Here is a 13009-nt window from a genome sequence, read left to right as displayed (position 1 = left end):
CTCTGGAGTAGGCGCTCCCGCCCGCCCGGCGCGGGCTTCGGTGCTGGGGGAAGACGCACCCATCGCCCGCCCGCCGAGCAGCCGGGCTGGCGCGCTCGGTTTCTGCGCGAAAGCCGGCCGTGTACCTAGGAATTAACCGGCCGGCCCTGGAGGGGAGGGGTGGGGAGCGGGAAGTGGTGGTGGTGGGGGGGATGTTGAGCGCGCGCGAGAACAATAATAAGATCGTGTTTGCGGTCGCTGCCCGAGGAGGAATTCGGAGGAGGCGCGAGGCCCGGTGCTCGCGCCGCGCCCGGGAGCCCAGGAAAGAGGCCGCCGGCGGCAGCGGCGGCATGAGGCAGGCGACGCGGCGCCTGTGAGCAGCGCGCGGCGGCGGCGGCGGCGGGGAACCTCAGCGCGGGGAGAGCCGAGCGGCCGGGGGCTCCCCTCCCCCGCTGCCGGGCGGTGATTTGCCGGGCCTGCTGCGCCCCCCGCCCACCCCTCGCCCCAGCTGCCGCCTCGCCGCTTCCCTTCGTCGGAGCGGCCGCTCGTCCGCCCGCCAGCCCGCCCGGCTCGAGGCCCGCGGGGAGCGCGGCGCAGTCTGTTGGCCCGCGGGGGGGCGGCCTCCCGGCATCTTCGCGGCGCCCAAGGACGACCAGGAAGGGGAGCGGCCGGGATGGCGCGTCCGCGGCCCCGCGAGTACAAGGCAGGCGACCTGGTCTTCGCCAAGATGAAGGGCTACCCGCACTGGCCGGCCCGGGTGAGTACGGCGGCCGCGCGCGGGCCCGCCCGCCCACCATTTTCCCCTTCATGATGGCGCGCCCGCCCCCTTTCCCCATCGCCTCAGCCCGGAGCGCCGAGCCCGCCGCGAGCGGCCGACTGCGGCCGGGGCTGAGGGCGCGGGCGGCGCTGCGCAGGGAGGACGGGGCCGCGCCGGAGGCGAGGGTTCCGGGCCGCGCCCGCACCCCGCGAGGGCCGCCATCCTTCCGCCCACTTTCGAAGGCGGCTCCGGCCCCGGCAGGCCCGCCGCTGTCTTCCTCCCGGAAAGCCGGTGGTGACCGGGAGCCCGTGCCGCCGGGAAGCGGGCCTGGAGTGGAGCCATCGCTCCGGCCAGGGTCGTTGGTAGACACCGCGGTCCCGGGCGAACGTCGGGGTACGTAGGGGAGCGTAGTGCAAATGGCTGTCGGAGAGCCGGCGGGTGCCTGCGGCGCAAATCCTGGAAAGGGGTAGTGGTCATTCAGAGCCAGCAGGAGCCTCTTGGCAGTCATTCATCCGTCTCTCGTTGCATCCTTCGCCTTCCAGACTTGTTGAGTTTTCCCTGAGCGCGATTCCGGGTGCCCCGCCAGCCCTATCCTTGTCCTGGGGTACGTGCATCCTTGGTGCCCATGGTTCTTTTAAACCGACACCAAATAGCCGGGAGCTTGCAGCTTGGCACTGGCTGGTGTGTCCTGTAAGCTCCTCGTGCCTTTTCACCTCCATGTTTGTTTTAGGTCAGATCCCAGACCTTATCCTCGGCCTCCCACAACAGTCCACAATAGCGCTCTCTTTCTGTGTAGCAGGGTTTTCGCTGGGCTCTTTCTCTAGAAAGCATCTGCGTGTAATACATAACATTAAATTTTATTAGGTCCTTTGCTAACATGTGTGCTTTGTGTCTTAAAATAAATCCCTTTTACTTTTATTTTATAACAGTTGGCAGTTAATTGCTTGAAATAAGAAACAGTGAAAAGGAGGGTCAAAGCATGTTGAAGATTATGTTAGTAAACTTGAGGAATAGAAGTAGACATGGGAAATAGTGGCATAAATATGAGTGCAGGCTCTAAATATGTTGTATTATATGCAAGTGAAGGTACTGAGATTCCCCCCTCCCCCAAATACACCCATTCACAAAAGGAAGTGACATCATGGGTGGCCAGACTGAAATTTAGTGAAGTTGAAGTAATGGATGGACATAATCACTTTTTTTGTTTTTAGTTTGTCATGATTGTAAAATGGAAAGAACACTGGGTCAGGAATTGGGGGACCCTGGCATCTGATCTGGGCTCTGTTATGGGCTAATCATCTCAACTGTCTGAATATCCATTTCTGCAACTGTAAAATGATCATCTCTAGGATTCCTTCCAACACTAACAACCTCAGATTTCAAGGGGAAAAAACAGTCTTATTCAGATTTCGTGAGGCTGTGCAAATAACTTTTCTCCACATCTGAACTGTAGGTTTTCCTTAAGTAAGGCAAAGTTTTCATGGTGGAATAATGGGTTATTTTTCCTACTACAGTGCCATAATGTTTTGGGGCAAGATTTGTTACTTTAGGAGTCCTTTAGGGAACCCCTTGAGTATACTCATCAAGTAAGAAATAAACAGCTATAGGGCACATATGTTTATACATAGTTAAAAGTGAATTGAAAGTTAGCATCACCAGTTGGTCATTTTCTTGTAACACAATGGCTTTCTTTAATCTTACCTCTGAAAAATATCTCCTGAGGGTCAAAAAGAAAATAGACTTAAAATTTCATTAACATGTTGCTTGCATATGTTGGCCACCTGTAGTAATTTTGAAACAAAAAAGTGCTGCAGAAGTAGTCATAGTTGTGTATTTAATTGTACATAAAATTCCTAGGAGTTATAATTCCAAACCAAGGCAAAATGGAAAATAGAATGAGGAAATAAAATCAATTACATTGTTAGATAAGATACAGTAAATACAGGGGGAAAAATGTGTGTCTGTTCACATTTAACGCGAGCTCCTCAAGGGAAGGCCCTAAGTCTCTCTAATTTTTAAAAAATATTTTATAGTGAGTGGCATGTTGTAATTTCCAAAGAAAGGTAAAGGTTAGAAAAAGAAGAAAGATATTTGAGTCCCTACTCTTTGTTACAGTTGAATGTGTCAGTGTTCTCGTTTTATTTTCATTCCAATTCTGTGAGATAGTATCCCCACTTTACACCTAGCTATAGCTTTGTCGATGATGATATTATCAAGTATGGGGGGGGAATCCTACTTATTTAAATTTCAAATATTATCCCTTGATATGAAGGCCAGCCATGTTGGGATTCTATCAATATATGGCCATAAGGAATGAAACATAGGAGGGAGAACATGGAGGAAACATTTCTTCAGGCTCTGGGGAGGAGCTTTCTGATGGTCAGAGCTGGTCCAGGTGGCATGGAGAAGTGACTTCTCTGCTGTAGAGAAGACATTTGTTTTGGTCCTAGGAATCCCCTTGTGAGGAATGTGAGCCTAGAGGATTCAGACATCTAGTAAATTTGATCAGGTTGGTTTCAGCTTTTGGCTGAGCTTCACACTCTGTGCCCAGGGTGTGTTCTGTAATCTAAGTTTCAGTTTACTAGTCTGTAAAATAGGGATAATTCTCACCTCACAGATTTAGTGTATGTAAAAGCACTAAGCAGCAGTACTTGAATGCTTCCATCTTTTTTGCTTTTTGAATTTCTAATTTTTCCCCTGTATCACTACACTATTTAAAATTTTCAGCTATTACATAGATTTGTTATTTGTCCAGCATTTTATCATGAAAAATTTCAAACATAGAGAATTTTAAAAATTGTATAGTGAACAGCCATATATCTACCACCTAGATTCTGCACTTAACATTTTGTTATACTGGCTATATCACCTATTTGTTCACATATCCATCCCTCTATCCATACAGCAGTCCATCTTTTTTTAATGCATTCCAAAGTAAGTTGCAGATAATTTACTCCTAGACACTCCAGACTGTATTTCATTAACTAGAGGTCAATATTTTTAATAGATTCTTTTTTTTCCTTTTGAGGTAAAATTTACATAGACTGAAACGCACTTACCTTAAATGTACCATTCAGTGAGTTGACAAATGTATACACTGGTGTAATGCTAGCCCCTACTGGGACAGAACAGTACCAGTACCCAAGAAAGTTCCCTATGCCTCTTCCCAGTTGATTCTTGTCCTTCTCCCTTTTCAGATATATTATTTTAACATTAAATAGCAACTGGCTGTTTCTAATGGAGTATACTTGCTGTATATGACTTTAAAAATTAGAAGTTCATTTATGCCTAAGGATTAACTAGCTTAATACTAAAAAATACTTATGCTAAAACAAGAGTCTCCGAAGCTTTTTTTTTTTAATTTTAAAAAAATATTTTATTTATTTTTTATTTTTGGCCGCATAGGGTCTTAGTTGCGGCATGCAGGATCTTTCACTGTGGCATGCGGGCTTCTCTCTAGTTCTTCTCTCCAGTTGTGGCGTGTGCGCAGGCCTAGTTGCCCCATGGCATGTGGGATCTTAGTTCCCTGACCAGGGATCGAACCCGAGTCCCCTACATTGGAAGGTGGATTCTTTACCACTGAACCACCAGGGAAGTCCCTCTGAAGGCTTTTGATTGTGTACCTTGTTGGTAAAGAAAAAAGAAAAATAGAGCATGCATCTCTAATATGTGTAAATTTACTTTAAAATTACATCTACTTGTACTTTGTACTATTATATATATTATAAGATAAATACAAAAAAACTAATAGGGATGACAGATGATATAGATGATATTTTATGTTTTAAAATTCTTATTGGCAAAATGTCATTAATAGTACTAGATTAAGTTTATATTTTAAAAAGTACTAATTTTTGGAATTTTTTTGCCTCCTTCTTGTGAGATCTGACTAGATTGTCACAGTTTTTATCTTTTAAAGAGATATTATAGACTAGAACTGTCAGCTTGGCCATTTCCTTGTTTGCTTGTGCTTACATTATTAGTGTCATCTTTGTAGGACTCCTTTAGCCACTTGTTCATTTAGCGAGAATTCTGTTAGAAGTAGATGTTCCATAATTCTACTCAACCAGGCACACACAAATGGCAGTAAGTCACAGTATGCCTAAAGTGAATAAATATAATTATGTAAATAAGCACACTAGTGTTGATTGATGTATTGGATATTAGTAAAATTTACTTTTTAGGCGGAAGAATAAGAAACTAAGATAGAAGTTGTACTATTTTCTTCACAGACCCCCTAAAATCATCTTGTGTATCCCCCGAGGTGTGAGCACTCTGCTTATGTTACCCCTACTCTAAAAAATGGAAAAACAAAAAACAATACAAAAACCAAAGTCTTAAAGCCCTTGTGTTTCAGTTAAAGAGCTTTTTAAAATACAACTTTATATGAGAACTCTCAAGCATCGTTAATAGGAGAGTAAATCGATATAACCACTTTAGAAAACTGGCCTGATGTACTGTAGTTAAACACATGCCTGCCTTGTGACTTGGCAGTCTGTTCTAGGCATATACCCAAGAGAATGGGTGTTTATGTCCACCAAAAGACTTGTACAGTAATGCTCATATATGGCGGCTTTATCCATAATAGCAGAAGACTGAAACAACCCAGGTGTCCATCAACGCTAGAATGGATAAGCAAATTTGTAGTATGTTTTATAGTGGAGTACTACCCAGCAATAAAAATGGGCAGACTACTGATGCCCACAAAAATATAAGGTTGAGTGAAAAAAAAGCCAGACACAAGACAGTACATTCTGTATGATCCCATGATGTTCAAAAACAGGCAAAGCTGATCAATGGTGACCAGTTTGTGGTAGGTGGAGGTGGTGGTGGGGTTACTGACTGGTAGGAGGCACTGGAAATGTTCTGTATCTTGATGTGGGTTTGTACGTATGTAAAAATTTATCAGGCTTGCACTTGGGGATTTATGCACTATTATGTATATAATGCCTCAATTTGTGTATATAATGCCTCAATTTTAAAAACACACACTTTGTATGAGGTGGGGAAAAAGAGGAATCTAATACTCCAAGTTTCTTCATGGATTCGATTTCACCATACTTAGCTTTCAGTGAGAAATTTTTTCCTTTAAGGCTTCAGTCCTACAAAGTTGCATCTTCCTTTCTATTTTAGAAACTTCATTTACTACTTCACAGCTTTCTCTTGAGGCTTCTTTGTAGTTCTGGATTCTGCCTCTGTCTTTTGCTTAACTCTACTAGAGTCTTTCTATTCCTTTCATGCTAAATCATTCATTGCTCATCATATTTTTGATCTAGCTCTCCACCTATCACTTGTTAAAACTTAAGAATAAAGCATTTGACTTACCCCTCTATGACAGTTCAAAGATCTGAACTCTCATTGAACTTTTATTGAGTACCTACCGTATGTAAGGCACTGTACTAGGTGTATTTTTTCGTTTTTCTACCAACAGATTAAATTTGCAGCAATTTAAAAACATTGTAATTGAATAAAGTGTTTCCCTATCCTCTATTAATGTAAATACTGGTTGGGAATCCTCAGTTTCTGACCCATAGCACTTTCCATTTTTTTTTTTTGCCTTTGACAGTAAACTGCTAGACTGTGAACCTTTATTTCTGCAGACCAGGTTACATATTTTCAGAGAATCAGTTGACACTTAAATTCTTTTTAATCTCGACATAAAGTAAGATGTTTATAATCTTTATTACTTTGTCCTGAGTCCACAGAAATGCATCATTGGTTCATTCCTCAGGTAGAGTGGCACAGGCTCACTCAGCCTTTCCCCAAGAGACTATATTCACATTGCCAGTTTGAGACTGGCAAACTGTCTCATTTTCTTCAGCTTAACCCTGGGAGCAAACAGGCAACTTAAACTCAATACCAACATTTACATTTTCCGTCAGCCAGGTGCATCTGTGTATGTGGCATATCCCCTTTGGAATGCCCTAATGACTACTTGTTGCCCCATGATTTGAAGAATATTAATTCTCTTAATTCCACTATATGAGGTTGTGTTTGATTCTTTTGGAAAATGATGGTTTAAAATGATATATGACTGTTGAAAATGTCTATTAGCATTAGAAAAACATTATAGACTAATAAGTATAGTAGAGCAAGAGCCGAAATATTCCTGTTTATTAGAGAAATATCTTCTATTGCAGAAGAGCCTCCAGATGTCTGATCAAAATATAGTCCACTTAATACGGTTGTTAGTCCACTGCAAAAAGATTTCTTAATCATTTCAAGCACGTACTGAAAGCATGGTCTGTGGACTGTTACCTGTCAGTGACAAGATAGATATAGAAATTGAGAACAAGAGTTTAGAAATTTTTTTAGCAATTTGATAGAATAACTTTTTGTTTGTGAATCTGATTTAAAATTGGGGTTTGTATGCCTTTTAATTTTAATTTTCTAATAATTCATCTTTAATCTATTTTATTAAAATGTCTGTAACTAATTAGATTTTTTTTAATTGCTCCTTCACCACAGAATAGAAGTACTGACTATATAGGATCCTTAACAGTCAATAGCGTTCCTTGCACCGAAAACAATTTGCTCATACTGTAAACTATTTAAACTATGCTTATTTAAAAGAGAGAATGGACTGACCTTCATGTTATATATTAATTTCAGCTGTGTAACAGAGTTACAGTTATTACACAAGTAATAATGTTCACTGTAGAAAGATTAACATCCCTAGACATAATTACAAGCATCATGAATATCCACCTATGTTTAGGTACATAATTTTTGTAATATATATACAGTTTTGCAACCTTTTTTCCCCACTAAACACTGTATCTTTAGAAGACTTTCAATGGCAATAAATATGTTTTTATAACATTATTTGTAATAGCCATCTGGTAATTTATGGCATGGACTTATTTTTATAAATTATAACTACTTGCTATTATAAGACATTTATTTTGTTTCCAGTTTTATACTATAAAAGAATACTCTGAGAAACATTCTTTTGGCTTAATTGTTATTTCCTTAGGACAAGTCTCTGGAAATTATATTTCTGAGTCAAGGGGCACGTGCATGTTTTAAAGCTTTGTATTACAAAGATTTAACTATCTTATCTTACCCACTACCAGAATAAGAGAATACTTGTTTTCTCACATATTCATTAAAAGTGGATGATTCAAACTTTTAAAAATCTTTCTCAATTTAATAAGCACAAATATTTAATAGAATTAATTTCTTTGGTTACAAGTTAGGCAGAATATATGTATCATATATGACATTCTATCAATAATGTATATGTGTCTTGATTATCAAATTAGAATGAGTATATATAATAACACTACTATGAGGTAGATATCCTCATAAGAGAACCAAGACTTAGCTTAAGAAATTCACCTAAAGACAACTTAATTGTCTTAATCCCAGACTATTAAGAATGCCACAAGAACATAAGAAATGTGATATCAGATTAGGTAAAGGACTAAAGAAGCATTTGGCAGTATGTAAAAAGAACATACATATATGTGTGTTTGTAGGGCTACAAGTTTCTGTGAAGCTGGAAATCTTCAGTCAGAGAACATTTACTATTGTAACATTTATTATATTATCTTTATATCTCTTTGAAAGTCCTTTGACACAGGGCAATATAAAAATAAATATTAGCTGTGCATTTAAAGAAAGCAGAGACCCGTTAAAATCAATTCTGAATGAGTAGCATGATGTTGACTCAGTGTAAGTTCTAAAACCTTTATGTGTGAGAGAACACATCTACTTTGAACATCAAGTAGGGTAGTTATGAGAGTTACTGGTTCAGTAGAGCCTAGAAACTAAATCATAAGAACTACTACTACTAGCCTGTGTAACTTCTTGCCAGTTTACTGCATTCCCAATCTCTGTAACAGCATTTTCCTATGTACAGTATATCACTGCCATTTGTATATGTAATCTCCTTTCAGCTGATTAAAATGGAGGTAGTAATTGAATTTTTCTACTATATCTTCTTACTTGATAAGAATTTGCTGTAGTCAGTCAGGTAAGTACCATCTGTAGGGTCACAGAGAGCCACCTAGAGGTTAAAAAGAGTGAAATAATCCAATGATTGGTGAGCTCAGACATTTAGAGTGACATCCTCCAGATTTCTGAGCAAGACTTCCTGCCATGTCGGGGAAGACAACTAGACCAGGAGTTAAAAGATAAGCACCTCATTCTACCACTCTCTTGGTTTGTTAGGTTTGGGCATCTTTTTTTTATTACAACCTCTTTGTAAAACAGGGAGAGTGATAATTCTTAGTCTCACCCTTTTTCCTAGTAATCAAATGTGAAAATATACATGAAGAAAGTGTTTGCTAATTAAGTACCTAATAATTAACCTCCTAGAAACACCGGACCTAGTAAAGTCTCAGTTATGCCACAAATGTTTTTGTGGTTTGGCAAGTGTGTCTTTCAGCAGTTTCCTTGTGACTTTATAATAGTGAGTTGGCTTTAGGCTCTGGAAGTTGTAGGGACTTCCCATTAATATTACCCCTCCAGATTTATGAGTGTGATGAGCCATCTCTAGAGGGTCCACATAGCTTCAGGATTTGGGGGCAAACTAAGCTGGACTTCGTTGGCAGTTAAATGGTGCCTATGAATCAACTACTCCTCCCACTTGATCACTGAAACTCAAGCTCTGAGTGGATTCCCTAAGCCTGATTATAGAGTCTCGAAGGCTCTCCAAAAGTGGACTGGGTAGTTCTTACTAACATATTAGTAACTTCTTAGTTTCTATCAAAATATGTTTAAGACGAGAGTTGTTGTAAGTGATGGGTTCATTTAGGTTCAGTAGTGGTTAGCAAATATAAAAATGAGTTTCACAGAGATTGAAAAACTTTTATGTAGGGAAAAATGTCAAAAAATAAACCCATGCTTTTAGAGCTTTTCTTCCTTTTTGTCACTGAAGTAGACTTTTGTACTAATGGCATCTTTAATTTTGGAGGAAATGCATATTTAGAGGGAGCAGTGTTATGAATTCTCAGTTCATTTTTTTTTTTGGAGTTAGCATATGTTAAATGGATTGAAAATTAATTCCCTCAAGACTTCTGTTTGACTTTCAAAATGAGACCAGCTATTTTCAAACAAGGCATAACTGTTCTTATCTCCTTCACTGGACTGCTACATGAGGATTAAGTCAATAATTTTGAAAAAGTATTTAGACCTTGGAAATGAGTCATGGTTGCTGATTGATTCTGTTGCAGTCTAGTCTAGTGGCTTTCAGAATTTTTTTGGCTGTAACTGACAATAGGAAATAAATATTAATTTCATACACACACACTAGAAAAAGATTTTCACCACATCATACTATATGTGATGCATCCTGATGTTTTTATATTTCATTTTGTATAAAATCAGGTTGTAACCCACAAAATCAATTTCACTACCTGTAGTTTGAAAAGTACTGGTCTGGTCTGTTAGGCCAAAGGGAAATTAATCTATGTGAGTTATATATGTTTATATAGAACAGTAGTTGGATTTTTGAGATGAGTTAATAGTCCTGAGCTTTTTATTCTGCTGTAGCCATAGTCCTACATGGAGGTCACATGAACATAAGAAATGAAAGTTATGTTAGGACACTTAACCACCCTGGCCATTGTTTTACTTGATCTCCAAAGGTATACAGATCAAATATTTCTACTCTCATTTTCCTTCTATTCTTTGAACTGCAAATATACCTACTACTTTCTTAGCTTTCTCTATGAAGCTAATTATAGTTTCATACATATGGCTTGTTGAGGGTAATAAGCTTCATACATTTGCTAACTAGTTAGTGATAAACACTATCTAGTGTTCCCTGGCTGATAATATTGAGGTTCTGGGGTTTTCTTGGGCTTTTGAGACTAGACTGTGGAGGTATCAGGCTATCTATGACTGGGATTGATATGGGCTTTTGTTAAGTCCAGAAAACCTATAGGTGGGGTAGGTTTGTGGTACCCTCTGAAGTGGATGTAAAGTCATGGGACTACCACATTTCTAATGGTTCTGTATTTTCTTTACAATCACTTTTGTCCAATCAGAAAGATTTCCTTGCTACTATTTAGATAACAGCAATCTTAGAAGAGACAATCTAATATTGATGATAGTAAGACACTTCAATTTCTGAAAAAGATATATTTCTGAAAAGTTATAGTAAGCACAGTTTTATATCTCACATCTGGCTGACTGACTCACACAAAATAAGTATACTTCTATTGGAAAATAGCCCCACTATACTAAGTGGAAGTATCTGGAAACAAAAGGGTTAGGTTAATCTTTGTGTTAAGTCAGGTATTCAAGAACTCTCGTGGTTTTCCGCTCAGCTTTTTGTCACTGCTGTTGTTCACTGGCCCTGTCTTGTGCTAGGTGGGGTGGTGGGTGAAGGACAGAGCCTTTGATAGAGTTATGAAATTTGATGGTCTCCATTGTTCATTTTTAATAAGCTCCTTGTCTGGAGCAAATATTTATTTAACTACAAGGGATCAGGTAACCCAGAACCAATGTGTCCCTTGTTTTTAATATTGTCATAAAAGCAAATTACAGAAGTAGGGCAGCTCAGCAAGAGCGGGCGGTTAGAGAAGTTTGTTGAAGTGAAATAGAGATGATGGTGATTGAAGACCCCTCCTTTGCGCCACTAAAATTGCTTCTCATTCAGTATTGTAAAATCCAACTACTGTGACCTCTCCGTTTTCTCTGGGTATCCCAGCTACCTCCTGGCTTCACTCCTTCCTTATCCAAATTAGACCTACATGATTACTTGAACTGCTCTCACCCCATGCACACTTTCATGCATTCACCCTACAAACTCCTGCTGAGACCAACTAGACATAATCACAAAGGCATGCAGACTGGGACTGCTCCAGGATTAATTTTGTTAGGTCCTCAACACTGCTCATCACTCCTTTTACTTGACCTGGGTCAGTTCCTTGTCCATCCTCCTCAGGTGTTAGTAGATATTTTTACTACCCTCTTCCAACTCAATCTCTTTCCCCTTATTTTCAGCAAATTATTTTACTTTCATATTTTATATGTTCATTTTCAAGGTGCAGTGGAAGAGCAGGAGCTTTATGTGCAGATAAAGCCGTGTCTGCTGTCTCTATCCCTCAACAGATGAATGACCTTGGGTACCTAATCTCTTTGCTTTGATCGACTGTAAAATGGAGACAATAATGCCTTCTTTTCAGGGTTATTTCAAGGATTTTGAACATAAAGAATCTGAAGTTTTGTGGGTTTTTTTGTTTTTTTTTTTTTTAAGAACCTGAAGTTTAACGGATGATCAAAAAATGTTTTTTTCCCTCTCCATCGCCTCTTCCCCATCCTCCTTACTAAGACCCTCCCCTTCTTGCTTGACCCCACCCTTTTCCTTTCTTCATTCAACATTCAGCAAATATTGATATTTTTGAGTGTTTGCTATGTCCCAAACACTAACACCCTCATAGATGCTGGGGGTAGAGAGGTAACCTAAACAAAGTTTTGTTCTCATAGACTTGAAGTCATCAGCCTCTTCCCCTCCACTGACTTTCTCTCTACAGACTAGAAAGAATAATCTCTCCTATCTTCCAGGCACTGCTCTCTCTGCTTTCCTTGGTAGCCATGCTTCTTTAAATAACTGACCTTACTGTCTCTTTCTCACCCCTCTCCCAGAAGTCACCATCACCTGCCAATTAATAGAATTCATTTCAATCCTAATTGTTGCCTCTGTGGAAATTAACACTGCTATTAAAAAATTCTCTTCTCTTGACTTCCCTCCTGTGTTTCTTTTGAAAGATTCTTCTGCTTCTCTAACCATACCTGTACAGGTTCTTCTTTGGCTTCAAGCCACCATTCTTCTAAATTTCTGTTTCAGGCCCAGACTTACTATTGTGAGCTTCAAATCCATACATCCATTTACCTACTAGACAGCTCCATCTAGCTGTCCCTCAGGTACCACAAATTCATCATCAAAAGTAATCTAGCCACCCCTCCCAACCCAAGTATTCCTGTTTTACTTAAAGATTACTATTTAGCCAGTCACCCCCAAAAACAAAGACCTCAAATTATCCTAGATGCTCCTTATTCTTTGCCTCTAACATCTTATTGATCACCTAATGATGTCAAGATGGGCTGTGCAAATGGAGGCCTGGTGGTAGTTCTGATAGAGAAAAATACTGTGAAATTTGATTCATTATACAGCCCAGGGCAGCGTAAGAGTGCTAAACACAAAAGAACCTGAGGCGTATTCATGTTGTAAACAGGATGTAATTCCAATAAAACAGTATGACATTAAATTATTAATTTAGATTTTTTGGTGTCATTTTATTTCTACTTAATATATAAATT

At 39.9% G+C, this 13009-nt stretch overlaps 1 protein-coding gene across 1 annotated transcript in view; it reads left to right on the top strand.

Annotated features, from left to right (window-relative positions):
• Nucleotides 1-269: 269 nt before the first annotated feature.
• HDGFL3 (HDGF like 3) overlaps nt 270-13009 on the top strand; it is a 76179-nt gene continuing 63439 nt past the window's right edge. Inside the window, exon 1 of the mRNA XM_082847907.1 lies at nt 270-736. Coding sequence (XP_082704033.1) covers nt 653-736 — 84 coding nt within the window. The 5' untranslated portion in view covers nt 270-652. The remainder of the gene's footprint in view (nt 737-13009) is intronic.

The sequence above is a fragment of the Leucopleurus acutus genome (genome assembly GCF_964270905.1).
Source record: "Leucopleurus acutus genome assembly, chromosome: 1".
Lineage (NCBI taxonomy): Eukaryota > Metazoa > Chordata > Mammalia > Artiodactyla > Delphinidae > Leucopleurus > Leucopleurus acutus.
Note: the sequence above shows the minus strand (reverse complement) of the source record. Positions and strands in the feature narration are given on the sequence as shown.